Here is a 24,961-nt window from a genome sequence, read left to right as displayed (position 1 = left end):
GTACTGGGTGATGCTTATAATCAGGTGTACTATATAGGCCAGGAATTATGTTATTTGGCAAAATAAAGATGATTCATATGTTTTTTTTTTTCCCAATACATCCTCCCCTTCTATGTGTTCTTTTTTGTTGTTGTGAAGGTCAGCGCAACGTTCTAAATGAGAGGTTCTTCTCACTGCTCAGAAATGTCATCAAAATATGCTTTTATTTTTTTTCACTTCCACCTTCATTTCCTGTTTCCTGATTTTTATCTTTATTTTATAAATGGTGTCATTTGTTCGCACCAGACAAGAAGATGCTGGACATCAGCCTGAGCCTGCATCAAGTGAAGACGGCCCACCGTCAGCTCCAGGAGTGGTGGATCGTCAACCAGACGGAACGCGGCCCCATCGAGAAGAGTCAGAACCACGACGCGTGCCTGGAGCTCTACGTCTTCAGCGACCAAGTCAGCCCGCCCAGCCTCGGCTTTCTGGCCGGATACGGGTACGACCGCTCCTGTACATTTGGGAATGACTCGTATTAGGTGGCTTGTCAACAAAAGTAGATTTTTAACTCCTCGACACAAAGAACATGAACCGGTATTTTTTTTTTTTTTTTTTTTTGGGGGGGGGTCATTTCTCTCCAACCTATTCAAATTTGTAGCTGAACTTGTCGTTTTTGTTTCCGCGTGCCAGGATCATGGGCCTGTACGCGTCGGTGGTGCTGGTGATCGGCAAGTTCGTACGAGAGTTCTTCAGCGGCATCTCGCACACCATCATGTTCGAGGAGCTGCCCAACGTGGACCGCATCCTCAAGCTGTGCACCGACATCTTCCTGGTGCGCGAGACGGGCGAGCTGGACCTGGAGGAGGACATGTACGCCAAGCTCATCTTCCTCTACCGCTCGCCGGAGACCATGATCAAGTGGACACGGGAGAAGACTGAGTGAGTCGTTTTGGGTTTTTTTTTTTTCTACACTAAGACTCACTCGCCCGCCGGCCGCACTTTTTCCTGACTTTTTGGGCACAAATTTTGCTGGTGCTGCTGTCGGCGGATGAAACAAAGACTTTTCCTAACATCATATGCTGTAAAAAGTTCCCACCTCCAAAGACTTTTTTTTTTTTTTTTTTTAAATGCTCAAGCAAGGACCCTTAAAAGGGCTCAACACACCAAATGATCACAATTCTTCTTCTTCTCTGACTGGAATGCTTGGAACGGGGGACCGTGCAATAGTTTTTAATGACTGATGTGGACGGGTGCAACACATGAACACTGCCCCACCCCCACCCCCACCCCCAAAAAAGTCGTTTTGCTATTTGGGAGAACCACTTCACGTTTTATTTGTTTTTGAAGCACAAATTCTGTCATTGTGATCACATAACAGAATCAAATTTCCATTTGAAAAGAAATTTCAAAAATCTGTTTCTGGTGACAGTTAAAAAAAACAGACAAACTCAAAGATTTAGAAATACTTGGAGAACAACTGCAAAACGATTTACTTTTTTAAAATGTTACCGCTATCAATTGTTTTTTTTTTTTAATGTTTCTTCAAACTTTTTGATATTTTTGTAAGAGATTGAGAACCAAAAATGCTTGATCTGTGTTTTGCATAAAAACCAAAATAATGAAAAAAATTGGAGATAACGAAAGACAAATATAACTTTTTAATGGAAGCAAGAAAAGTTTTTTTTTTTTTTTTTTTTTTTTGCAATGTTGTTTTTTGGGGGGGGATTATATATGACCGATTTTAAGAATTTTTAACTGACCAAACAAATTGGAATTTATTTGTTTCAGGCTTTTTTGATACTAGTGGGTAAAAAATATGAACTGACACTAATTTGGATACTCTGTGTTTTGTTTTTGTTTTTTTATGAGAGCTAAACAACACAAAAATTATAAAAATGAAAAATAATATTAAATAGAATTACCTCAAAATAGCGACTTTTTATTTTTGGTTGTTTTTCCAAATTTTCAGAAAGTTAGAACTCTGAAATGTCAATTTTTTTTAATCTTGAAATGCACAACTTTTTGGAGTTGTCTGATATTTTTAGTCAACAGAAACAACCAAAACAACAATTTTAAGTGTGCTTTGGTATTTTAAAAAAAGGGGGGGGGGACAAAATGTGGAAGTAAATTATAGATGTTTTATCAACTGAAAAAGATAGTGAATTTTATTTCTCTGAACCACAAAGGAAAAAATATTGTTGCTCATCTTTTTATCTTTGATTTTCATTTTTCTATTATTATTACATAAAAATGGAAAAACTGCAGTAAAACGGATTTTATGTTCTGGAACATATATAATGTAGGTTGGAATACGTGAAGGACTATTTTTATTTGGGTGGTCTACTTCTTATTCATAGCAAAATGGCTAGTGTCATTTTTAACTTCAATCAATATTAATATAGACCAATGATTTTCTGGAAATGTTTCTTTTTTTTTTTAAACACGATTTTCTCAGGTAGCACTTCTTTCAAATGCTGTTTTTTTTTTTTTTTTTTTTGCGACACATTGACTACAGCTAGAACTATTTAATAGTTGACGCGTATGTAACGTCTACCTGCCGAGAGATTTAATTGCCAATCGATCATTTTGCAATTTCCGGATGAGTGAGACGAGCAGGAAGTTCCCTGGTGTGTTTAATGGGGGTGAGGGCTAAAAAAAAAATTGAATAAGCAAAAAAAAAAAAAAACCTATGCATTAGAGGACATTGTAGCATGAGAGAAGCACTTCAACATTGTTCATTTTTACTTCAAATGCATAAGAGACCGTAATACATGTGTGAAATGTGAAGGTGTATTGTAATAAAGGCTGTGATGGAGATCGTCAATAAAAAAAAAAAAAGAAAAAAAACAACAACAAAAACAAAATGGTGCTTCACTCCGATTCTGTTTGCCAACAAGAGAGAGGTGAGCCAATCAGACATTCGCCCAGACAAGCTTCCGGTTTTCTCACATTTTGTCTTTGCAGGAAGTGAGAAAGGCGACAAACGTCGTGGACAGTCGACGTTGCAGTTCCGGGAAGAACCGCTAGGTAGCAGAAGGTACTCATAAGTCATCAAATTGGAAAATTGCCATTTAACGACAACGTGGCGATGACAACGTGGCAAGGATCGCACGTAGTATTTCGAGAAAAGCAAACAAGTGGCAAAAGTTGCAATTTTATAGAAATAAAGCCATACAGTTTTAGGGGAAAAAAAGTAAAAAAATAAAAAAAGTTAAGGACTAATGTTGCCCTTGTGTACCGCAATATATTTTGAGGCACACTTACACACTTACTGTGCTGTACATATAATTAATAATTAATAAAATTTTTATTTTATAAATATTTTTTTTAAAATTGGGTTTAAAAAAAAATTGTCTGCACGGTGGAGCAGCTGGAAAGCATTGGCCTCACAGTTCTAAGGTCCCAGGTTCAATCCTGGACCCGCCTGTGTGGAGTTTGCATGTTCTCCCCGTGCCTGCGTTGATTTATTCCGGGCCCTCCGGTTTCCTCCCACATCCCAAAAATATGCAACATTAATTGGACACTCTAAATTGCCCCTCGGTGTGATGGTGAGTCCGGCTGTCTGTCTCCATGTGCCCTGTGATTGGCTAGTAACCAGTTCAGGGTGTACCCCGCCTCCTGCCCTTTGACAGCTGGGTTAGGCTCCAGCACTCCCTGTGACCCTTGTGAGGATAAGCGGCTAAGAAAATGGATGGATAGAGGAAAGTTCTAATTGTACAAGGGTAGTCACATTTCAACTGGTAATATGTGAATAAAGTTGTAACTATACGCTTATTAGTCATGTCACCCTCGACCCTTGTGAGGATAAGAAGCTCAGAAAATGAATGGACTGATAGCTATAACTCAGTTAACAAAATAAAGGCATACAATTTCAAGTAATACATTATGCATAAAGTTGTGGCTTTACAAGGCTTATTATTTATTGTCATCCTAGTTTGAGGAAAAATGTGCAGTGGATGAAATTCCAAGAGTCCAAATGCCACCAAATGAATCATTTATTGATCTGCGTGTATATACATCAGATACAGTATTTGCTTCCGGAATGTACACATGGGCAACACCACGACGTAATCAAAACACAGAAATAAACCACCCTTTAATTATTTCCTTTAAGAACAGTCAGCTGACCCAGCATTTTAGGATCAAATGCATTGAAGTCGGGTACGAGGAGGACGTACGGAATTGTTTACAAGTTGACCTTTGAACTGTTTTTATTTATTTGCGTTATGTCAAGCTTGTAGAATCATGCATTGGGTGCAATATTGTTGTTCCGGGAATAAGGACTCTGAATAAATTAAAGCGACACACATTTTTCACATTTCTTTGCTACGACGCACGTAAAATGTACACATGCACGTCACCGCGAGCAAAAATGATACAGCTTACATTTTTTCACCTTAAAATGAATCGGCAACATCTACTGGAAGTCTCGTTTGTTTTGTTTGGTTTTTTTTTGCACAACATGGGCCGACTGCAGCCGTCACAGCAGGGGGAGGTGAAGCTTTGAAAGAGGAAAGAAGTTGACTGCTGGAAGGTTAACAAAGCCCCCCCTCGTACTCGTCCTCGTCGTCGCCGGCAACAGCGGCGTTGTCCCCGCCGCCGCCGCCTCCTGACGGGGCGGCGGCGGCGGCCTTCTTCTTCTTCCCTCCTCCGCCCGGCACCCGCAGCGAGATGGCAAGCTTGGCGTACTGCACGTGGCAAACACAAATTACATCTAAATATGGGTATCATTTTTATTTTAAATGTATTTCATTTAAAGAACACACTTTTTTGAAAAGGGTTTAGGGTGACCCCGTTTATGTGTGGAACAGAATGTTAAAATTCATTTAAAAATTTAATTAAAAAGACAATTACATTTTAAATAGAATGTTTATTTTTTTAAGATATTCCAAAAAAGCTACCAATTTTTATTTTTTTAAATAGACCAGCAAATATTAAGTTACCCTGTTTAATTGTGGAACAGCATGTTAAAATGCATTACATTTTTTTAATTAAAAAAACAATTGCATTAATTTTTTACATAAAAAAAAAAATCACATTTTAAACAGAAAATGTTTATTTTTAAGACATTCCAAAAAAAGCTACCAATTCTTATTTTTTTTTTTAAATAGGCCAGTAAATATTAGGTTACCCCATTTTTTTTTGGACCAGCATGTTAAAATGCATTATTTTTATTAAAAGATTTTTTTTCTTTACATTAAAAAACAATTACATTTTAAAATTAGTATTTTCTTAAAAATGTAACCCCTTACATGTACTTTACAAGACAATTTTTGTAAGTAAAAATAATAATTTAGTTTTGACTTCTTTTTCAATGTAAAAAAAAAAACTTTTTTTTTAAAAAAAGATCCCTTTATTTTATTGTTTTTTTTAAATATGAACAAAAGTCAGCACATATTCTATTTTTGTTAACACAATTTTAAAAAGCAAGCTGTTGTTTTTTTTTGGCAGAATTGTAAAAAGCTACCTATTTTATAAAAATAAATACATTTGTTGCTTAAATACAGAACTACTGTAACAATGATGCTAGTTTCATGAGCCAGTAAATGGTGTTCTGCATTGCGTATTAGCATGAAGCTAGTGGACTTTCTTAAGGCAAAACTAGATTTAGATAGTTTTAAATTATACAACATGTAATTTTCTTTGTTTTATTTATACTTTAGTTTGACAAACTTCAACTTGGGGTGAAATCAAAGAGGATTATTGGTTCGACAATTATTTTGTCAAAGAAGTCAGTGTTAAAAATCGGTGCCAATAATCTGTGGATGCGTTGCTTGATTGAAGTGAACTTTTGCTACTGTTTTGGTCTATCAATGACAGCGATTGGCTGGCAACCAGTTCAGGGTCTACCCCACCCGCCTCCTGCCGATGACAGCTGGGATAGGCTCCAGCGCTCCCGTGACCCTCGTGAGGATGAGCGGCTCAGAAAAATAGATGGGTGGATGAACTACATCGACTCAGGTACTCACGTCGTTGTCCATGTACTTGAGCAGAGGCGAGTTGCACACGCGGTAAACTTGATCCTCGTCCTGCTCGTCGTAGCCCTGCAGCAGCGTCTCCATGGCGACGCAATCTTCACTGCCGCTGTAGCCCGGCAGGCTGCGTAGCACAAAACAAAAGTGAAAACTAATTTTGTACGGCTTGCATATGAATATTTATGTCTCTGGAGTGTCTGTTCACCGAGTAGACTACAGAGAAGAGCGTCATAGGCAAAAGATAAGCAGAGCTGCAGTGTTGTCGGACGTGCACATGAGGGGGATCGAACACTGTTGGCATCGCTAACTTCTGCGTACTTGAATATTCAGCTAAGTTGCTGATGTGGCTGCTGGGGGGGGGTTTACATATTTGGCGGTCAGCCTGGAAGCGGCGTATGCACAGATCAGCTGAGCTCATTTGAAAAGTCTTTCTGGGAGGGGGGTGGAAATTATGGTTCAGTTAGCCCATGGTGCCTTTACGCAAGCACCAATCATTTTTGCTTTCTTAATCCTTTTATTATTTTGATGCAAGAACATCAAAACTTTTATCAAGATCTTCAGATATTTTTTTTTATGTGGGGGGGGGGGGGGGCAAAATGTCAACACATCCCACCTGTAACTCTCTCTGACGCACTTGTCAGCCGCCACGTAGTCACCCCGGTGAAGGTGGATCAGCACCTGAGCCGTCGTTTTCTGGACAAAAACACCAATCGTGCGCCTCGTTATCATGACAATATTTTGGATTGTTATTATTCTGACCGTCATTTATTGTGTTCCGGGTATGTAGGTTAATCACGTCTTATTGTACAGTGGCAGCTAAATTAAAATAAACAAAAATGCAATGCCTGCAATGCTATTAAAATATCTTTCATGAGAAAAAAATACAGTTATGATATATCCCTATCTATATATATGTGTGTATATATATATATATATATATATATATATATAGTTATAAGTATATCATGCTTCATTTACTGCGGATGACAATTTAAATGGCAAAAAAATTTAGCTATAAAAATAATGCAATATTTTTTTTTATTAAATTTATTTATTTTATCGCTAACTTTTTTTTCTGAAACGCCAGCACTCCTGCAACCTTTGTGAGGATAAGCATCTTGGAAAATGGATGGATGGCGTCGTGATGTGTCATTCAAAGTTTAGGAAAAGTTATATTGCTTTGACATTCTCATTAATGGATTACATTTGCAAATTAGTTAAAAATATGACTGAAAATAATCTGATATACTCAAAATACTTTAAAAGGGCAAAAGAGATTAATTTAATTTTTATTGAAAAGCTAATTTAAAATTTAAAATGAGCGTCACCGAACGGATTGTATTGGAGCCGAGAAATTCTGACTTAATTTGGCCTCGGCAGACCTCTACGCCACAGGTGTCAAACTCCAGGCCCGGGGGCTAGATCCGGCCCCCCACGTGATTTTTATGTGGCCCGCGGAGGCAAATCATGTGTAACAACTTCCGCGATTTTTGCTAAAATCTGCACCAAAACTTGCTATTGTTGGATCTCAAATGATAATATTGAGATATTGCAAGCATTTTTGTGTTGCCAAACATCAAAAAATGGTTGAAAAACCCTTCTTTTGATTTATGATTCCAAAACTACTTCATAAAATCCACGTGTAAATGTGATTAGGTGGTCAGAGATTTTTATAATTTCACAGTCATAAAGGCCCTCCGATGAAAAACCATAACTACAATGTGGCCTGCTACAAAAATGAGTTTGACACCCCTGCTCTACACCCTGAAACAAAGCCCCCCCCCCCTCCACCCGCCCCTCCCACCGCTTTCTACGGTGCAAGAAGACTCACCTTGAAGCACATTGGAAAATTTTCAATCTCCTTGTACATGTTCTTCTCTTTCTGCAGAGCCACGGCAGCTTCGTCCAACCTTTTCGCACACACGTACGGAAACATCCCACAAATCCGTTAGCAACGACGACGACGGCGAAGGGGAGAGGGGGGGGGGGGGCACATTTTACCTTTTTAACCGCACCAGCAGCCTGGAAGCTTTCCCAAGCAACTCCACAGCCTGACGCAGACGGTCCTCGTTCTACGGCGGGCCGACAACACGGTTACGTAGACGTAAAGAATTTGCCGGAATATCATCATTACCTCAAACACACCGGCGGCCTTCTGATACAAGTCCACCGCTTTCTCGATGTTGAGGGGCTCGATCAACCTGCGCGCGCACATAGAAGCAAGCAGCACGTCACATTGTATTTAATAACTCCTTGCTGGGCACTTTTTGCGTGAATCTTTTGCATATCTTGACTTAAATGGCGCTTTTGAGCTGGTGATGTTTCTCATTGCGAAGGTACAACGTTTGCATCTGGGTGTACGTAATGAAGTGGCTAGTTTTTGCGGGTTTCGTACTGACTTTCCAGCGCGGTCCAGCGCCATGGCGGCGGTGTCGGGGGTCCCGTTCTCCATGTACATCATGCACGCCTTCTCGATGTACTGGATGGCCTCGGGCATCTTCTTCTGCTCTTTCATCATCATGCCCGCTTGTTCAATAGCCCTGGGGAATACGGACAAACCCGTGAGAGAAGAAATCGGCATTACGTCTCGTGTAATTTTTTTTTTTTTTTTAAGTGTGTGAAAACATACGGAGCCGCTAAAGGGACATTGAGAAAAAAAAACAAAAAAAAAATTACTGGTTTCTCATTCTAATGAGAAACTTACTCATTGTAATGACTAACTAGTCCATTGCATGTGTGCATGTAGAAAAGACCCTTATTCCTTATTCAGGAAGCTACCGCTAGCAGGGAAATAAGCTACGACTACCTGAACGCAGGAAGCTACTACTAGCAGGTACATAAGCTCATGGGTAAGTTACTCATTGTAATTGTTATTGTAATGAGTAAGTTACTCAATGTAATGAGTAAGTTACTCATTACAATGAGAAACTTTCTAGTTGTAATGAGTAACTAGTCCATTGCATGTGTGCATGTATAAAAGACCCTTATTCAGGAAGCTACTGCTAGCAGGTAAATAAGCTACGACCCATAGGTAGCGGTTTTTTGGCCCTCTCATTGTAATGAGTAAGTTACTCATGAGTTACAATGAGTAACTTACTCATTGTAATGACAAAGTTACTCATTACAGTGAGGAACCAGTTTTTTTCTCAGTAAGAACACTCACTTTGCAGCGTGGAAAAGCCTGCAAGGAACAAAGTTAAGGAATGAAGGCAAGAAAAAGTGTCGGCGGCACAGGAAGAATCAGGACTGAGTACAGGATACGTCTTGTTCTCGGTGTGATATTCGGCCTCCTTCAGGTAAGCATCCTTAGCTTGCTCGTACTGCTTGGCATTCTTGAAGCACACGGCTAAAAGAAAGCGACGTGAGGTACAAACGTAGCAATCAACGTCAACAAAGGATTGTCCGATGTGGCTGAAACATGATTTTGACTTGATTATTCTGTCGTGTGGGGTGTATTGGGAGATATTTGTCGCCCTTGAGCTGCTCGAAAAAGGGTCCGCTTGGGTCGAAGGTGTAAACGATTTCCTACAAGGATTGTATGCAAAATAAAAATAAAGGATGGGTCATTTTGTAATTCGTTACTTTCAATGTTATAATCACACTAGAATACTTCCATTAACTGCTACATCATAGATTTCTGTTCACGCATACCGCAGCTGGAATTCAACCATATGCTACCATTGACGATCATATTCGTCAAATACATTTTTCAACAGGTCTGCGTGATGGAAGAGGTCTTGCCTAGCCTGTCAGTAATATTCAGGTTTGTAAACCACTGTAATGACTTACAGATAACTGTTGCATCGATTTGCATCAGCACAGCTTTTAATAAACATAATTTTGCAAAACTGCTAACAGTTAGCCCTGCTTCTTCTTTTCCTCTATTTTCTCGATGCCCTGTGGCATCACACCACCCACAGATATCAAAAGAAGCTGTAGCAAAAAAACAGCTAAATGACATGCCTATGTGGCGGCCATATTGGAGAGGTCTACATTCTCCAACAAAGACAATACATGGTCATTTAAGTTGAGCGGTAACTTGTTGAATTTCATGAGGTTTACGTTTTCCTGTCAATACCAACGTGCCTGTTGTCAACACACAATATTTTGGAGAGGAAATTAAAAAAAGCTTATCGCTAAAAGGGTATTCCCATGTCAGTTGTTGTGATTGTACAGTTTTGTGCACAATATAATGTGCCAGCATCCTTGATCGTTTCTTTGGGATTTCTTGGCGTCCACAAACTTACACATAAAAATGCGCTGATGACTTTGCCCCTGCTAGCTTGACGTCGTCATAGCCGCGCACAGGGAAGTGGCTTGGCCACGCCCCTGATAAACGACCCTCAAAAGGGGCGTGTTTTAGCTACCTGCGTTTATATCGACAGTATAATGCTGCCCCTTACAGGGCAGTCTTGGTACTACGATAGACATCAGGTTATGTCCGCAGCACAGTGTAAAACAGTTTCTTTTTTTGTTTGTTTGTTTCTGGGTACGGTCATTTTTTTTAAAAAAAATACGTGTGTAGTGTGCCCTGTGTTATTTTTTTTCCTTAGTTTTTTAATGGCTAGTACAGTACCTGCTTTAGCGTATTCTGAGGCGGCGCTGTCAAAGTCCGGTTTCCATTTTGTCAGACTTGTCTTTAAACTGCAACGAAACACATAATTGGGAAAGCGATCGGTGACAAGCATCCATTCAGCTGTCAAACTGTCGCATGGAAGAAGCCACAACAGTGAGTAGCCCTTTAGCTGCCACCGCGTAGCGAGCAGCAAACGTCCCTTTGACGGCGATACAGCGATTCGAGTACGCTTACCATTTCTCGGCTTTGACTATGTGTTCGTGGGCTTCGTTTATTTTCTGGGCAGCCATGCTGTCATTTAACGCCAATACGGGGGGGGGGAGTTCGGTGATGGTTCGAGCGGCCGCGAACGTCCCGTCGTCGATGTTTGGATTAAACTGGGGGCCGACACGGGCGTGACGTCACCAGTTGCGCAGCCAACGGTTGCCGCCGAGGGACAAACAGTATGGCAAGGCGCTGTGTGTCAAAGACGCCAATCTTCACTATAGTAATCACTAATATTGTCAGTAATTGACAACTATAGTAGAATTGATTTGATGAGTAGAACCATAAACACATCTTATAATAAGAAAATGTACATATTTGATTAAAACTGAAGATGCATGAAAACATTTTCTTAGCCACTTATCCTCATAAGGGTCGTAAATATACTTGAAAATCGACTTAAATACAGTAAATCGAAGCATTTGAAGTTTTTCACCTTTTCACTTCCCACCACAGCTAACCATTCGCATTCCAAATAAATAAATTTTGTAAATAAATATTTCACAGAATTTAATTTAAATTACATTTAACGAAGAATTGGTCTCCTCAAATACCTTGAGATATAGATTATATACACTTTCAAATGTATATATAGATATTTTTTTTTTACATTTCCGACGGAACCGGAAACAGTTTTATCGACTCAATTACGTCACCACCTTTCGGCAGCTAATGGCCGGACAACAACAATCGTTAGCGCGAACCAAAGTTGCCCAAACTTAAGAAAGTTTCCACAAATAAAAAAAAAAGTTTAAAAATTCCGTTTTTTTCCACCCTTTAATCACAAATGTGGAGTCGCTGATGGATCCGAGATATGACATCTCGCGGAGGGTCGGCGGCGGCGGCGGGAGCTCCTCGAACTCGTCACCCGCTTTGGGGGCTCACTCGCGCCGCCGGAAAATGCCGCCCAGGCCCGCCGACTTGAAGCTTCAAATCATCATCATTGGCTCCCGCGGCGTGGGGAAAACCAGTCTCATGGAGCGATACACCGACGACACATTCTCCGAGGCCTGCAAGTCCACCGTAGGTGAGGGCGAAAAAAAAAAAAAAGTCACCTTCTTTGGGTGACTTCTTGTTTTTGAGTCACCGTTGACTGGTAGGGCTCCGTCTATTCACCGGGTTGGACTCAAGGCTCTGTCAAACGCAAGTTGCGATGATTCTTTCACAAATTTAGTAGGCGTCTATTTCCTGGAAGGGAACTCGGCTCTTTGAAACTGACCGGTTTTAATGTGTCAAGTTAGCATCTGGAGTTAGCCAAGCGGTGCTAACTAACTAAGGCATTGCAAAGCATTCGAACAAAACACATTTTAAATTGTATTTATTTCAGTTATTAGTCTGTATCGATATGGTTGTTGTATTTAATACCCCCCCCGTGTTGTTTTTTATGTGACCTACTGCATGTTTATACTTAAAAACTAGCTTATAACATTTTCAAAAAGAAAAAAAAGACGCCAGTGGGAGGCGTTTTATTCGAAACTTTACGTAAACTTAAAAAAAAAGATTTTCACTAGAAGTGTACAAGGACTTGTTTGATTATTTTGTTACACTTTTAATAATAAATACACCACTATTGTGAGCACTGTTATAACGTAGCAGTTAAACTGCCCGTTTGTCATGTTGGTATTGTGACTCATTTATTTAACTTGTTACTTTTTATTCAGGCAGCATCCACTTGTCAAATTAAAAATGGAAGCTCGCCAGGGACTCATCTTGAATATTCTATATTTTACTGTTTCATCAACTTTTGTTTTAATTAAATAAACTTCAAATCATTCCACACCAGAAATGTGGTTTTGAAAGATATAAATGTAGATTGTGACAGTCAAATGTTCCATTCCCGGTGTGTTGTTTTGAGCAAAACGGCTCACCAGTCCGTCAACAGCGTCCAATCCCAAAATAGTCGCCCCCATGCAGGCAGCTGCCGTCACGACGGTGCTCTATTTTCTGTCACGACATTCCGCTCAACTCACCGAGAAACACAAAGAGGATTATAATTATGATAATAAATGCTGTGGGGTTTTTTTTTGCCTTAGGAGTGGATTTCAAAATCAAAACTGTGGAGCTGAAGGGGAAGAAGATCCGGTTGCAGATCTGGTGAGCACAATATTTTAAACGCCTTCAGTCTTGTGCATGTTACATCCGTTAGACTACGGTGGCCCACAGGGCAAATCCGCTGCAAACGGCAATATGCGTTCACAAAAAACTGTAGAGGAAAAATGCTGCGGGATCATTTGTTTTTCATCTCAAGTCTTTCGTCAATCCTGCTATGTATCATATTGGCCGTTGGCCACCATATTTGTCAGATGCTTTAACACATAATTGCTGCCTCTTCACATTAACCCATTAATTAAAAAACATACTGTATACAACGGCTATGTGGAGTAAAACTCCTTCGCGTAGCCAATCGTTCACGTCATTTATTGGCTTGGCGAGTTATAACATAAAATATGATCATCATAAAGTACAGATTATTGGCCGATAACAAGTCGATCAGATTAGTGTAAAATCTAGCTTCAACATGCTCAACAGCTAAGGAATTTCCCCTTGAGTAATGATTGAAATATGTCCAAACAATTCAATTAAAATAGCATTTTAGGGTGAAAATGCCAGAAATAGTATTTTTGAGTGGGAATGCAATTTTGACAATTTACAAGAGAATTACACGTTTTTTTTTTTTAAATCAATTCACATAATTTTCAAAGGTCAGATAGCTTAATGGTAACACACAATACAAAAAGCCATAGACGGGCTGGCAAAACAAGCATTGGTGTCGAGGTGGTTGTTCCCCTTTGAGCACTGGATGTTTGAACACAAACCTAGCAGCAACACATGTAGACAGACAATATAACAATACCTGCGGGTGTATATTCCTTATCCTCTGCAGAAAAGACTAATTTTACTGCAACTTACCGAGTCACGTAGTTGTGAAACTCTTATTCATGTTATCCATTCATCATCTGTGCCACTTATCCTCACAAGGATTCACAGGAGTTATGCAGATGGAGATGATGGAGCACAATGTCAAAGGGCCTTAACACGTGAACTCATGGCGCAAAGTTTTTTTCATTTATTTTTTTACATATTTCATTCTGCTGAGCACTGAACTCGCATGTCATTGGCGCCACCCTCACTTGACTCACTCACACATCTTTTCTTGTCAACTAACCACCCCCCCCCCCCCCCACTGTTCTTGGCACTCCTCCCCACCTCTATGTGTGCTTTGTCATGTTGAACAGCTTCCATCACAGCCGCATGCTCGCTTCCATCTTTACGGGATTGCGACACCATCTCGTATCTGCTCCCGCCGTGACTGGCGGGGGTGCCGCAGGTACAGTAACACGCGAAGGGCTTTGCAAAATGACGCTTCAGAACTTGAAAGGGGGACGTAGTATAAAAAATATAGATTATTTGGAATGATGTGCTTACATGTAGTTTTGCCTCCTCAGTCCCTGTCCGCCCATCAAGTGTAAAAGTTAAACAACCACGCAAAGCGTTTCCGTGACTATTTCTGAAAATGTCTGATAACAAAATATTATAAATATAATTTATGTTTTTACTTTTAAAAGTGGGGCTATTATACACAACAACAAACCCCTATGCTATTTTTTCACCCCGTGACATCATCCGCTAGAATGGCCAAAGGGCCAGAGCCACTTTCAACAAGTCTGATGAGCATTTTCTGCACTGTCAATTTAAAATAAGGTCCCGTTTTTTTTAAAAAAAGATTAAAACTCTTTTAAAAATGTCAACGCAAAAAGGTAAGAGCAACATTGAGGTTTGTTAAACGCTTAGATTCGCGTTGGTTAGCGATGTTAGCTTCTGATAAGCAGCACTGAGTTCGATTCCTCAGCGAAGTTGTCAATGCAGTGGATGTTTATTTGTGTTCGGCGATGTGTCCGTGAGCCACATACACACAGCGTAGTGTATGAAGTCCTGCCTCAATGAATCCAATACTTTAACTGTTCAGGCTCCACCCCAAGTCGTCGTGGTAATGAAAGCTCTTATTGTCGCCGGCCCAGTAGTATGAGGGCCAGATTTGGGCTGGCTCACTGTATGAAACAGGGCGGGCCCCTAAAATGAGCTGATTTCAGCAAGACAACAAATGGGGTGTGTAAAGTATACTGTAATCCTTCATGTGTGTATTTTGACAAGCATGTCTAAAAAAAAAAAAAAAAAAACGTCTTAAATTATGAAAAACATATGACTCCTTGAAAAGTCCACACTTGAAGGCAACTCTATTGAGGCGACGCAGCGCTGCTGTCGACGTTCTCGCTAGTTGATTTCGAAGGCTGCATGAAAGCTAGCCCGACTGAGCCCAGAGCGAAATGTGACATTAATCTCGTCGTGAATGTGAAAAGGGACACAGCGGGCCAGGAGCGCTTCAACAGCATCACGTCGGCATACTACCGTGGCGCCAAGGGCATCGTGCTGGTCTACGACATCACCAAGCAGGAGACCTTTGACGACCTTCCCAAGTGGATGAAGATGATTGACAAGGTCACACAATACATGCAAATGACGTACACCGGGAATTGACTGGAAATGTTGGGTAGCTTACTGTATCGAAACATGCACACATTGGGAGCATTCTGTATGCTGTGATGAATAAATATATATCCTAAAACGAATAACATTTTTTAAAAATTCCTTCATTGAACAGACAGTAGATTGTTTAAATTTGATTATAAAATTGTCCATTTATTAAAAAATATTTTTCTATTAAAAAAAATTCCCAGTTTGACCCAAAAAGTTTTTTATAAAAATAAAATTATACCAAATTAAAAAAAATGGAAAATACTGTAAGAAAAATAAATGCATCAGCCACAATTATTACATTTTATTTTGACATTTGAAATAAAACATAATACTCTAACAACAGAATAAAATAAATTCATTTGAAATTAAATTTGCAATTTCCCTCAAAATCTGACAAAAATTACTTGATCAAAATTTAAAAAAGTATTTTCAAAATCTTAATTAAAAATAATTAAAACGCATAAACATAATTAAGTTACTGCCATACTCAAAGAAAATTAAAATATTTTTAAAATTGAACATTACAGTTGCAGTTTATTAAAATTGTAACCCCTCCGTCCCAAAATTATTTGTATAATACAATCCATACATTTTGAAACAAGCCTTTGATTTCCCACTGAAGGTTTACTCATTTTCAACCTTAACCAAAGTATTGGGAATCAGGTGACTGTATTTACTTGTATGTATGTACTTATGTTGTACACTACTGCAAACTAAAACCACAATGAATAATTTTTATCATTTCTTTGCATCAAATCTCATTAAATAGTAGTAAGTGTGTCGTGAGGATGTATGTCGTCAAAATGGAGTCATGGATGCGTTTAAAACTGTTGGTAGAAATGCACATCACTTCATAAACCAGTCTCCTTTCCCTTGTACATCAGTATGCCTCCGAGGAGGCCGAGCTTCTCCTGGTGGGCAACAAGATGGACTGTGAGAGTGATCGGGTCATCTCCAGACAACAAGGAGAAAGGGTGAGTGTTTTGAAACTCAATGTGTCCCCTCAAGTTTTTCTTTTATTAGTGATAGTCACGCTCTATTTTGTCTGCTTGTGTTGCAGTTTTCCTCCCGAATAAGCGGCATGCGTTTCTGCGAGACGAGCGCCAAAGACAACTGTAACGTGGAAGAGATCTTCCTCAAGCTCGTGGAGGACATTCTTAGCAAGGTGGGGATTGTGTGGGAATTTAAAATTGGGCCAACTTGGGGGTGGGGCGGCAGCAAAATTATCGCAACATGTGAATGCTCGGTTAACTGGATTAAAGGAAGGAGTGGGCCATATGTAAATACCTGGGCTCACTATCTTTAAAAACCCAAGACCAAGTCCGAAACCTTAGTGTTCTAATAGATTCCGACCAAACCTTCAACAGTCACATCAAATCAATTACGAAGACGGCCTTTTACCATCTGAAGAACATATCCAGAGTGAAGGCTTGGGTGTGTCAAGCTGACCAGGAGAAGCTCATTCGTGCTTTTATCTCAAGTACTCTTGACTATTGTAATGGTCTTCTGACTGGACTTCCCAAAAAGAGCATTAAACAGGTGCAGCTCATTTGGAATTCTGCAGCTCGGGTTCTGCCCAGAACGAAGAGGTCAGCGCATTTCTTCTGCTATTGGTCTAATTCACTCAATGGTTAAGGTCCCGAATACGTGAAAGAAATGCTAATGGCATTTTAGTTGTCGCCATTTTCCCGACCTGGTTTATTATTTTTGTTTTCTGTGCGCAGTGACCTCCGCGTTTTTGTCCGTCTTTTCGGGTCCATCCAGATGCCGCTTGAGGTTCCCAACAAGGAGCTCTCCGGCAGTTTGCTGTCCCTACAGCCCGAACCCGAAGTGCCTCCGGAGTTGCCCCCGCCTCGCGTACGCTGCTGCTGAGAGCCCCCTCCCCCAGCACCCGCCGAACCCAACCCCCTGCATTCAACACCTTCACATACGCCAAACAACCAACCAGCCGACAAGACATCATTTTGCTCACACGTGCAGTGTGCCAAAGTGACCAAGAGGGGGCACCAGCGATTTGGAAGTTGCAACTTTAGCAACACTTAAGCCCACCCAGCTTCTGCCGCCCTCACCCGGACTACCTCACGCCACAAGCTGTGCACCCACACACACACACACACACACACACACACACGTGCCTTTGAGGTAGCAAGCACCCTCACCCTCCCACCCCCACCCACCGACCCTTTATTTACAGCAACTTATATTCCCAGTTCATCTTATCCGATACTGTCATTTGTTGACTCGACGAAAGCACACTATCTTTTTTTTTTTTTATGCTGCAACCAGGATAACGTAGCAGGTAGGTGGTTAATCAGCAGTATCGTGCGGCCAGACTGTTACAGAATGCATATGCGAATGAAACAGACGCAGGAAGTCGAGGATAAAGAAAAACGGTTTCACGGTGAGGGAACAGGTCTGCTACGTGTTTGTCGACTCCATTTACGAGCGTCCCGTCCTTTGCACATTTAAAAAAAAAAAAAAAAATGCACATGAATTCCTTAACTTTAAAGTTTCTCTGAACACGTTGGGCCTTTTGTCACGGAACACTAAAAACACTTTTGATGTGGGTTCATACTACAATGAGTTAAGCGGGGTACCAGCACACCGAAAATCGGGCAATACTTGAGCATCCCCCTTTGCGATAAAGGTCAGCAAAGGCCTGATTCTCCGATATCTCAACAATTATACTGACTTAGTTACCTGTGGTGTGTGTACAGATGGATTAGTTTTTCCCCCCTCCCTGATTGAAAAATGGTTTAGCCCTGAAATAGTAACTGTTAAACCTGTTCAATAGTCACAATCACAAATCAGTACGTGTGGTCAATACTGCGCTGGGCTGAGCTACGGAATACGTGACTGCGACGTGAAATTGAACGGCGGCGTACCCGCACGCTGAAAATCGGGCCAAATTTGAGCAAAGTCCTGATTGTCGGACGTCTCAAAGATTATCCTGAGAGATTTTTGCCCTTCAGATGTTACACATCAGTATTTGTGCACGGCTTTACATGACCCATTTGCATCTTCTATCGTTTACTTTTTAGAACGCTTGCAAGCGCGCGGACCCAATTATGTCAGCATTTTTTTTTTTTTTTTTTTGCCACTAACCTTTCTACTGCTCTTCTATCCCATTTCTCTATTATTATTTTTTTTCTATTCAATAAGTGTAAGAGATCTCAGAGAAGTGTCGGGCCTCTCGTTGCAATTTGGATTTTTTGCTATTTATAACCATTGTGGCATTGTTGGACTAATGAAATTAAAGATGTCTATATTTATTACCAGATTCACGTGGTTTGCATTGTATTTGTTGGATATTGATTCCTATATGTTAGTTCTTTTCATTCATGTTTTTTTTTTTCAATAATCATCTTTATGTTACTAACTTGTTTCACTCCACTGGAGGTGTGCAAACGATCGACGGTAACTGAAAATATGCTCCAAGACACCATCAAGATTATTCTTAATCATTTAGGTAGGATTTGGAATTATGAATTCTGTCTTCCAACTTTCCCTTTTTGAACTGAACAGCTGAAGTCAATGGAAGTTTTGTATCATGTTGTTATTTTTTTGTGGTGGCACGGTGGTTCAGCTGATCAAGCGTTGGCCTCACAGTTGTGAGGACCCGGGTTCGATCCCGGTCCCGCCTGTGTGGAGTTTGCATGTTCTCCCCTCTAAATTGCGCCCCTGGTGTGATTGTGATTGCGGCTGTTTGTCTCCATGTGCCCCGCGATTGGCTGGCAACCAGTTGAGGGTGTACCCCGCCTCCTGCCCGTTGACAGCTGGGATAGGCTCCAGCACTTCCCGCTACCCTTGTGAGGATAAGCGGGAAAGAAAATGGATGATTATTTATTGTTCACCTAGCGTGAGTTGTCTGACTCGCGGTTGTTCAACAAAGTGTCTGCTTTATTTACTGCTGCAGAGCTGAAATGCACCGTGGAGCGTGCATCAAGTGAACAGAGGGTGCGCGCGCACGAGCGACCTGCTTCCATCCAAAACCCACGAGGCGCGCGCGCGCGCGTGCGTTTCAAAGCAGCGCATGCGCCGTGAAGCCACTCGCGGGCGTCACACAACCGCAGCGATTGCGGACCTGACGCGTCGAGTCGCGAGCCACAGAAGTGCTGTAGTAGTAGCGGAGACGAGGCTGAGGGGATGGAGATGGAGAGCCGCCAGGCCGAGGAAGACCGAGTCTAGCGACGCTTGCAGCCGCCAGCATGTGTGCAACGTGCCCGTCTCCTCCGCCCCAATCCGCCGCGACTGCAGTCGTCCTCCTCCGCGGGGACCACAATGACACCCCGCGTAGGTGAGTGAGTGCACACTAGTGGTCGCGGTACCGCGCAGGATGCTCATCTCGAACCCCGCCGGCAAGACGCTCCGCAACTGCCGTTCCCGTCCCGCGGTGCCGAGGAGGACCGAGCGTTTCCTCCCTCCTGCTCCCGCCGGTGTATGATGGAGAGCCCCAATGGCTCTGCAGGCGGCGACACCAGAGCGAGCCAGGCGGAGAAGAAGAGACCGAACCGGGCGCCTTCCCCGGCCAGACCTTTCCTGAAGGACGTGCACGCTCGCGCCCCGAGGCCGCCGGCCATCGGACCCAAATCGCCCAAACTCGGCAAGCAGCAGGCTCCGAACCGCGGCTCCAGGCGCAACCTGGCCGCCGCGGTGAAAGACAAGCCCGGCGCGGCCGCCAGGAGCAACTCCAAGGCCGGGCCGGCCAAAAAGCCCGGAAGGCTCGCCGGAATCGAACTTAAAGCAGCCGGCAGCCCGACCCTCGCCAAGGCCAAGAAGGGAAAGCTCGTCCCGGCGTGCATCGGGCCTCTCGGCCATGGCTCCCCGGTCCGGGTACCGACAGGTCTGGTCAGCCAGACAGACAGCAGCTCGGATCTGTCGGACTGCCCGTCCGAGCTGGCGCCGGTGGCCAGCAGCGACGCCGAGTCCGCCACCGGCTCCAGTGATCGGGATCGCCCCGGCGCAGAGCGTCCGCCGAGGGCGGACCCGCCTGCGACTCCGGCGCTTCATCCCGCCCCCAAGGCTTCGGTGTGTCCGGCCCGGCCCGCTCCGGAGAAGAAACCCAAAGGAACCGATGAAGAGCTGCTGAGAGAAATTGAGGATTTGAGATCTGAGAACGATTATTTGAAGGTAAGCACCCGTCAGATAGCAGAGAAACACCCTGGACTGGTCGCCAGCCCATCGCCCCCCCCCCCCGCACCCCAAACACACACACACATGCACACACATAGACAAGCAACTGTCGAACCTTCAACGAACCTAACGTATGTTGGACCCGGATTCCAACCCACTAGCACACATAAGGGGCTGCACATGCGAGCAAAGAAGCAACTCTACGGCAACAAAAAAGTTAAAATTGTGCATTGAACTAAATAATAAGTTTTAACATGATCAGAGGCACATCACGTGACACACCACTCCGACGTTGTTTTTTGCATTATGGAAATGTGCTATATAAATAAAGTTATTAATCTCCAGTAGTCGCAGCAAGGAACAGTTTTTTTTTTTGTTTTTTTTTGTGTTAGCTGCACAAACGCAGCAAGGTGCGAACCACCAGTATGCTACGAATCAGAGAACCGAGGCCACTATCACATTCAAGGCTTATGTTTTAGATAACACTGGGAAAAAAATTAAAATGCAACGATAAAAACTCGAAGACAAGAGACACAACAAATAGGCCGTCTAACTTCAGCCGTCACTGTCAAACCCACAAAGACAAGCTACACTATCAGACTGTCCTGTGAATTCTACTTAAATTTATTTCCCAAATATCATACATTAAAACACTTGTGATTATACATACATAATTAACCATAGTTTCCGCTGCATCATGGGATTTTGGTCGAGGTCGCAGAGGGCGACGACGTTTTGTGGGAGAAGCCGCGTGGTTCCCAGCACGCGTTGCGCCGTGAAACATTAAACCGTCGCTGTGGTAAATACTTTAATACTTAATTTTCCTGAATAATGAAGATTAATATAACGTAAATAAACGTGTTTTGGTACCCGCGCTGGTGTGCAATCGAGCGACATCTGTTTCGAAGGCAAGCTAAGCCAACGATTGGCTGGCGATTTCTCAACTGCGATGGATGCAGGTGTGAACTTATTTCGATTTTTTTTTTAAGTGTGAATAACAAGGCGCTTTTATAACAAGAGACATAAAAGAAACACAATGATCATAAAAATAGATTATGGAGAAATATTGAAAAGTAACAATATAGCACTGTTGCATAAAAGCGTCATATGTATTATATAAATGCGTGTTTGGTAGTCGCCGCATATTTCCACTGAAGTAAGGTCACCGTAGAGGTCACGAGGCGGGAGCCAATTGCTGCTTCCATTTAGTGTCACCTGATACAGGTCAGCTAATCGACGAGTATGGAGCAAATAATATGACGCATGACGTGGCGAGTAGTGCACGACCCCGGAATCCAATTAAAACTCGTCACTTGCCACTTTTTTAAGTACCCCCCGCCCACGCACACACACACACACACCCTCCCCCTGTGCTAATTTACCGTAACGTCGCGGCAACAGTGTTGCCAGTAAGTTACTGCGTGTGTCTTGGCCTCAGTGGTTAATCAGATTTGCCCTCAGGCTCAAGCGGCCTCCTACACGGCCAGCTGGTGTACTCCTCAATCCGTTACCGCCCCCCCCCCCCCCAAAAAAAAAAAAAACACACACACATACATGCTACTCACAATGTACATGTGTGTCATTGATGAAACACACCTAGTAGGACCTGGGAAACTAGAAGTGCTCTGACCGGATGCGATATTGGACGCACTGGCAGATTCTCATCACCCCCCCCCCCCCCTCCCAGAGCTGTTCCTAATATTCTGACCCCGCTCCATTAGCACAATTTCCCGAACGCCTCTCATTCTAATGCAGTATCGCTTTGTTGCACACTGGCGTAAATAACAGCCTTGAAAATAAACATATTGTCCAAAAAGGATTATTTACAGGTTCAATTTGGGAATTTATGGGGGTAAAATGATCATAAGGGTGAGGGTTTGGATGAGAGGGAATGTTTATTCATATTTATAAAACATTCACTGACATTTACTGTCAGTCGCAGCCTGAAAAAGAACTCAAGAAACGAGATGGGGGTTTTGATGCCAAGAAATTTGGGGGTGAAATAATGTCATTGGCGGCACGATGGATCAGATGGAAAGCGTTGGCCTCACAGTTCTGAGATCCCGGGTTCAATCCCGGACGTGCCTGTGTGGAGTTTGCATGTTCTCATGCTTGCGTGGCTTTTCTCCAGGTTTCCTCCTGCATCCCAAAAACATGTAACATGAATTGGACACTCTAAATTGCCCCTAGGTGTGATTGTCAGTGTGGCTGTTTGTCTCGATCTGCCCTGCAATTGCCTGGCAACCAGTTCAGGGTGTACCGCGCCTCCTGCCCGTTGACAGCTAGGATAGGCTCCAGCACTCCACGCGACTCTCGTGAGGATAAGCGGCAAAGAAAATGAATGGATGGATTGAAATATGGGGGAAAAAAGGTGTTTTATATTGGTAAATTTGCATAAGTTCAATTAAAAGTTTTAAATTCACGACCTTGGAAAAATGTACAATAAAATGTTTTTATTTCGTTATTCTTAAAATTAAAAATGTGAAGGCTCCAGCACTCCCCGTGACCTGTAATGGTACACACGCCGGGATCGATTCCCGCTCAGTGATGGTGTCGATATCTGCCCTGCGACTGACTGGCGACCAGTTCAGGGTGTAGTTCGCCTTTCGCCCGAAACTAGCTGGGATAGGCTCCGGCTCTCCCGTGACCATTGTGAGGATAAGAAGATTGGATAATGGATATATATATATATATATATATATATATAAAACTTAAATCATAATAAGCCAGTGAACGAATCAAAATACTCCCTGAATTTTTCATTGATTAGCCACGGCCCATTTTGCCAAGGAGTCTGTTCGTATTTTTCCGTAAAACTTTCAGTTCATTATCATTTTTTTTTTTTAAAAGCATCCAACTTTGACGTTATGTGTACCAAATTGTTATAGTCGCATCATTTTTTTCCACTGGAAAATGGTTTGTAAATGCTGTCTGCGGTGCACATTTTCCATGTACGACTAAAGCTGTGAATTGTGCACTTATTGTCCATTTAAAGTCTTTTATTTCCCCCACTTTAAATAGTGCACCGTGACCTCTACCCCCACCCCCCCACCCTCTTTTAAAACCCTCGCCGCCGTATTTCCTGCCGAGGCGCCAATGAATCAATGCGGCTCGTTTCTCGTAAAAGGAAGCAGCAAAACCGTCGTTGGTTTGTCAATGGACACCAAGACGTAAGCGTAAATGTGTTGTTGTCGTTTTTAATGAACTTTTCATTTTATGGTGTGCAATTAGGAGGGAGCTCACATCAGTGATGAAGAGCATTTAATCGACCTCCGGATCAATAAAAAAAGAAGGAAGGGGGTGGAGAACACGGTGGACTCGGCGCAAGTGAATGAATTTCAGGGTGTGTGTGTGTGTGTGTGTGTGTGAGGGGGGGGGGTCCTTCTTCTGGAGCCCCTTCCAACACCTTTAAGCACGATAGCCAATCTTGTAAAACATTTCCAGGCATATTGAGGCCTCCAAAAAGGTAATTCATACATCATAAGAAGAAAAATAAACAGCAAGTCCAAGAGAATAAAAAAAAAAAAAGATGCTGGCTTTGGTGAAGTGCGCAAAAAATGAATATAATTTTCAAAGAGAATAGCGCGTACCTTTGGGGATTACACGCTAATACGCGCTCGTGATCAGAGAGGTCCGGCAGTGGCGCTGCTGATGATGTAACTAAGCATCTTATCTCGGTGGGAAGCTCCAATATTTCATGTCTCCTTCGAGCGTCGAACTCGCTTCCCGTGTGACATCTTGAGAATTGCTCAATGGTAAAAGGGAGGAGGCTCACTTGCGATCTTTTAAGGAGCTGACGGATGCACGAGGCGGGAGGAAGCTAACAAATAATAAATGTTTGTTAGCTAAATGAGTTCAGGGTCCTCTTCATTGTGTCGAGATGAGCCCCCCCATCACCGAAAACTCACTCAGTTGTTCCTAACGCCACTTTGACCAATCGACACAAAATTGGGTGTAGGAACACCCTCCAAACAGATCATTTCGAAGGATAATCATGTTGTTGTTATTATTGTTGTTATTATTACGGAGATGGGACAAAATCTTGATATTGTGACGTCTTATCGTTGTTAATTGCAGTTGGTATCGATATTGTAAACCAGCATCAAGTATTGATATTCCATCGATCCATTTTCTTAGCCGCTTATCCTCACAAGGGTCACAGGGAGTGTTGGAGCCTATTCCAGCTGTCAACGGGCAGGAGGCGGGGTACACCCTGAATTTGTCGCCAGCCGATCGCAGGGCAAATGGAGACAGACAACAGTCACACTCACAATCACACCTAGGGGCAATTTAGCGTGTCCAATTAATGTTGCATGTTTTTTGGGATGTGGGAGGAAACTGGAGTGCCCGGAGAAAACCCACGGAGGCACGGGGAGAACCCGCAAACTCTACACAGGCTGGTCTGGGATCGAACCCGGGACCTCAGAACTGTGAGACCAATGCTTTCCAGCTGCGCCACCGTGCCGCCAATATGGATATTTCCTCATGAAATCTG

At 42.4% G+C, this 24,961-nt stretch overlaps 4 protein-coding genes across 6 annotated transcripts in view; 3 read left to right on the top strand and 1 right to left on the bottom strand.

The window, feature by feature from the left end:
• The window catches only part of LOC133510632 (piezo-type mechanosensitive ion channel component 2), a 61,615-nt gene extending 60,346 nt beyond the window's left edge, over nucleotides 1-1,269 (top strand). For both annotated transcript variants that reach the window (XM_061838740.1, XM_061838739.1), the window contains 2 exons: nucleotides 286-481; nucleotides 673-1,269. In XM_061838740.1, coding sequence (XP_061694724.1) covers nucleotides 286-481; nucleotides 673-925 — 449 coding nt within the window. In that variant the 3' untranslated portion in view covers nucleotides 926-1,269. The remainder of the gene's footprint in view (nucleotides 1-285; nucleotides 482-672) is intronic.
• A 2,689-nt stretch (nucleotides 1,270-3,958) lies between these two features.
• On the bottom strand, nucleotides 3,959-10,925 carry napgb (N-ethylmaleimide-sensitive factor attachment protein, gamma b). The gene is made up of 11 exons (XM_061840346.1): nucleotides 10,768-10,925; nucleotides 10,534-10,601; nucleotides 9,219-9,303; nucleotides 9,121-9,138; nucleotides 8,357-8,497; nucleotides 8,092-8,158; nucleotides 7,959-8,029; nucleotides 7,789-7,867; nucleotides 6,571-6,650; nucleotides 5,952-6,081; nucleotides 3,959-4,670 (listed from the first exon to the last, which is right to left on the bottom strand). Exons 1-11 carry the CDS (start codon nucleotides 10,821-10,823, stop codon nucleotides 4,518-4,520), a joined length of 948 nt encoding a protein of 315 aa, XP_061696330.1. The 5' UTR covers nucleotides 10,824-10,925; the 3' UTR covers nucleotides 3,959-4,517.
• A 508-nt stretch (nucleotides 10,926-11,433) lies between these two features.
• rab12 (RAB12, member RAS oncogene family) lies at nucleotides 11,434-18,613 on the top strand. Its single transcript, XM_061839837.1, has 6 exons — nucleotides 11,434-11,824; nucleotides 12,831-12,891; nucleotides 15,156-15,294; nucleotides 16,218-16,307; nucleotides 16,394-16,498; nucleotides 17,098-18,613. The coding sequence occupies exons 1-6, from the start codon at nucleotides 11,599-11,601 to the stop codon at nucleotides 17,203-17,205; spliced, it is 729 nt and encodes a 242-aa protein (XP_061695821.1). The 5' UTR covers nucleotides 11,434-11,598; the 3' UTR covers nucleotides 17,206-18,613.
• Nucleotides 18,614-19,304: 691 nt separating this feature from the next.
• The window catches only part of LOC133511121 (microtubule cross-linking factor 1), a 39,143-nt gene continuing 33,486 nt past the window's right edge, over nucleotides 19,305-24,961 (top strand). For both annotated transcript variants that reach the window (XM_061839755.1, XM_061839754.1), the window contains exon 1: nucleotides 19,305-20,463. In XM_061839755.1, the coding sequence (XP_061695739.1) occupies nucleotides 19,774-20,463 (690 nt within the window). In that variant the 5' untranslated portion in view covers nucleotides 19,305-19,773. The remainder of the gene's footprint in view (nucleotides 20,464-24,961) is intronic.

The sequence above is a fragment of the Syngnathoides biaculeatus genome, chromosome 13 (genome assembly GCF_019802595.1).
Source record: "Syngnathoides biaculeatus isolate LvHL_M chromosome 13, ASM1980259v1, whole genome shotgun sequence".
NCBI classification, from domain to species: Eukaryota; Metazoa; Chordata; class Actinopteri; order Syngnathiformes; family Syngnathidae; genus Syngnathoides; species Syngnathoides biaculeatus.
This window is presented reverse-complemented; position numbering and strand designations above follow the sequence as displayed.